General features: G+C 54.8%; 1 protein-coding gene across 1 annotated transcript; it reads left to right on the forward strand.

Annotated features, from left to right (window-relative positions):
• Positions 1 to 441: 441 nt before the first annotated feature.
• FERD3L (Fer3 like bHLH transcription factor) lies at positions 442 to 1,023 on the forward strand. Its single transcript, XM_026072689.1, has one exon. It carries the CDS (start codon positions 442 to 444, stop codon positions 1,021 to 1,023), a length of 582 nt encoding a protein of 193 aa, XP_025928474.1.
• The last annotated feature ends 2,203 nt before the right edge of the window (positions 1,024 to 3,226 follow it).

The raw sequence follows: 3,226 nt of genomic DNA on the forward strand, positions 1-3,226 counted from the left end.
CTTCAGGACATCATTAAAAGCATACATGCACTTGCCTGACATCGGTTGTCAGGCTCTCTCTCAGGGTTCAGAGATCCCGACAGAAAGCAGGAAGGCAAGCCCAGTGGAGACCCGGCTCTGCTGCTGCGGGCTTTAAAGAGGCTGAAAATCGTTTGGTTGCGGGTGCGTAAGAAGAGACAAAAGTGCTCAGCAGGTAAGAGCGGAGGGTTTTTGCCAAGAAGGAACTGTCCTTGATCGCTGTGACAGGATTGACTTGCTGGGGACTCCTCTCTCGGGAGCATCCACGCGTCCCCGAGGGGGCTGCCTGTCTCCTCTCATCAGCATCACGGAGAGAAATTTTACAGCCGCTCTTTCTAGTCCTGCTAATCCTGTTATCCGCGGGGTTATAAATATTAACGTCGCTGGGGATGGGGGACCAGATTAAGCCCTCTCTGAAGTAAGATGTCAGCCAGCCTCTTCCCAGCCCACCAGCGCCCGGGGCTCTTGGATGAGCTGCACGGCAGAGCCCAGCAAATGCCGTGCCCGGAGGGGCTGCTGGGCGCCTCGGTGCTGGACTTCGTGGCCGACCTCTCCCTGGGCGCCACCGAGGACCCCCCCCGGGCCGGGCCGAGCCTGGGGCTCTACGAGTTCCCCCCCGGGCCTCCTTTCGGGGACAAAGCCCTGTCCCTCCGGGAGGGAATGGCCAGGGGGCTGCCCCTGGCTGCCTTCGGGGAAGGAGATCCCGAAGACGACGAAGAGGAAGAGGAAGAGGAGGAGGAGGAGGAGAGGATGAGGAGCGCTTCCCTCTTGGACCGGCCTAAGAGAAAGAGGGTTATCACCTACGCCCAGCGTCAGGCTGCCAACATACGGGAGAGGAAGAGGATGTTCAACCTCAACGAGGCGTTTGACCAGCTGAGGAAGAAGGTCCCCACCTTCGCCTACGAGAAGCGGCTCTCCCGCATAGAGACATTACGCCTGGCCATAGTGTACATCTCCTTCATGACTGAACTCTTGGACAGCTGCAACAGGCAGGAAGGGAGCTAGGGAGCGGGGGGCCGGGCGCGCAGCGGGGCAGGGCCCGGGCGCGCAGCGGCAGCCAGGGCGGGGGGCGTCGCCCGGGGCCCCGGGCGCTGCCGGCCGGGCGCCCCTTCCCCTGGGCACGCAGGCGGAGGCACCTTGCTTGGCTTCCTACACCGCAGCGAGGAGGAGGTACCTGTGGGCTCCAAAACGAGGAGTACTGGGGAAGTGTGCGGTTGGGAGAGGTTGGGGGGGGAGAAGAAGGGGGGAAAGATCCAGTATGTGTAGATTTTCTAATATATATGCAATAATTTTTGCAATGGGAAGAAAGAAAGAAAAAAAAAGACAGGGTTGGGGGCCTTTTGGTTGTTGTTGCTTCGCTTGCTTACTTTAAAATTCTGCCGCTTGCTGCCTTTGAGAAGGGGTCGGACGGGGCAGGAGAGGTGGTCCCATTTGTGGAGCGGCTTTCGAGTGGATTCAGTTGCCTGCTTAGCTGCCTTCCAGGGACTAGAAAAAGCTCTGCGTGTGCATTTTAGCCTAGCGCTTTCTTTTTTAAAAAAATAAACAACTCCTTTTTTCTTTGAAATCCAGCCTGACAAGTCCATGCCGTGTATCACAGGGCGAGTAAAGTGGAACATCTGGACGGAACAGTCTGTTGTCAGGATTTTCTTCTAGGGACCAGTTTGGTCCTTGCTTGTGAGCGTTCAATACTATTGCTAGTACGGAGCAGAAGCACTGGAGAAGGAGGAGGGCACGGTGCCGTGTGGGATGGCAGGGGAAAGGCCAGCAGCACGCCGAGTAGCGCTGGAAAGTCCCTGGAGAAGTGGAAAGGTGGAAGCAACAGGAGCCTGCGTGGGAAGAGATCTGGGCCCCCTGTGAGAAAGCAAACTCGGAGGCTTGTGGGCTTTGATTTTTGAGGGGGTCGGGCAGAGCCCTTCTTTTCCTCTGGATGTTTTTCCCCCTAAGCCCCTTCACGTTTCATTGCTGCGAGGAGAAATAATAATATTAATATTAATATTAAAATGCCGGAGGAGGAGGGAGGGGGGAAGCCCCGGCCGGCCGTACCCTGGGGATGGGGATCCCTGACGGGKCTCCGCCTGCGCGGACGGGGGCGGGGTGGGTCATTATTTTGATATAGGAAATACACCAAATAAATATACTAAATTACTTTAGTAATGCCTCGCAGGCCGGCTGTTAGCAGGGGGCAAGCGTGGCAGCGAGGGGGCCGTGCGGGGAGCGGGGCCGGTGGCCAAGGCCGAGGCGCCCCGCGGTGCGGGCTGGCGCCGCCGGCCCTGCGCGGGCAGTCGCGCTGCCGCGGGGAGGCGGCAGGCGGAGAAGCGCTGCGCGCCCCCGCCGCGCGCGCCCCCGCCGCCGGCTGTGTCCCCGCCGCCGCCGCCGCCGCCGGCAGAGCCGCGGCTTTCTCCCGAGGTCTGCAGCAGCCTGCTCGGGGCCTAGCGCAGCCTGCACCGCAGCTCCCAGCTCTCCCGTGCTGGGCAGCGGCTCCGCGCCCCTTCGCAGCACAGATTCTTATCTCCGCTATATAAAACGGTCGTGATAATAGCGAGGTCAGCAGAGTTACCCTGGATTCAGGCCAGCACGGCTACAGTCTGCATCCAACTCTGATAGCTCTTTGATTTCTTCTCTCATGCTTTTGTTAGCTCATGGGATGATTCTTCTTTTTCTCATTCCATTCACTTTAGTATTACTATCATTAATGATCTAATATCCTATATTAATATTCTGATATTCTCTTTCACTTGTTTCCTTGGATCCCTTTTCCACTTGTTTTTGTTGACCTTCCTGACTCCATACAATGCATTTGCTCTCTGCTTGTCAGAATGTTTTTTTTTCCAAGAGGCGGTCAGATAGTTAACACAGCTGGATACTCTCTAGAAGCTGGGGTGTTTCACCTCTTCAGATTTTTTTGTTTTGTTTTTTTGCTAAAAATAAAATGAGAAAAAGGAACTAAGAATTAACAATGTTCCAAAATCAACAACTGTTCACATGACCAGATGCATTTTACTGTTACCATTGTGTCAAGCAAAAAGACGAAGACAAATTCTTTAAAGATATCGAAATGTGCAGGTCAGTGTTCATTTCTTAACACTATTTCTCCACAATGTCTATATAACTATGTTTTCCACAGCACTATTATATATCTTTTCATATTTTTTCTTGCCCATGCCACTGGATAAAATTAGAGCTCCATAACACTCTCAGTCTTAAGTTA

The sequence above is a fragment of the Apteryx rowi genome, unplaced genomic scaffold (assembly GCF_003343035.1).
Source record: "Apteryx rowi isolate R43461 unplaced genomic scaffold, aptRow1 scaffold_349, whole genome shotgun sequence".
Taxonomy (NCBI): domain Eukaryota; kingdom Metazoa; phylum Chordata; class Aves; order Apterygiformes; family Apterygidae; genus Apteryx; species Apteryx rowi.

Excerpts from the sequence above, each read along its gene's own strand:
- FERD3L (XM_026072689.1), top strand. The coding sequence starts at position 442 with ATGTCAGCCAGCCTCTTCCCAGCCCACCAGCGCCCGGGGCTCTTGGAT.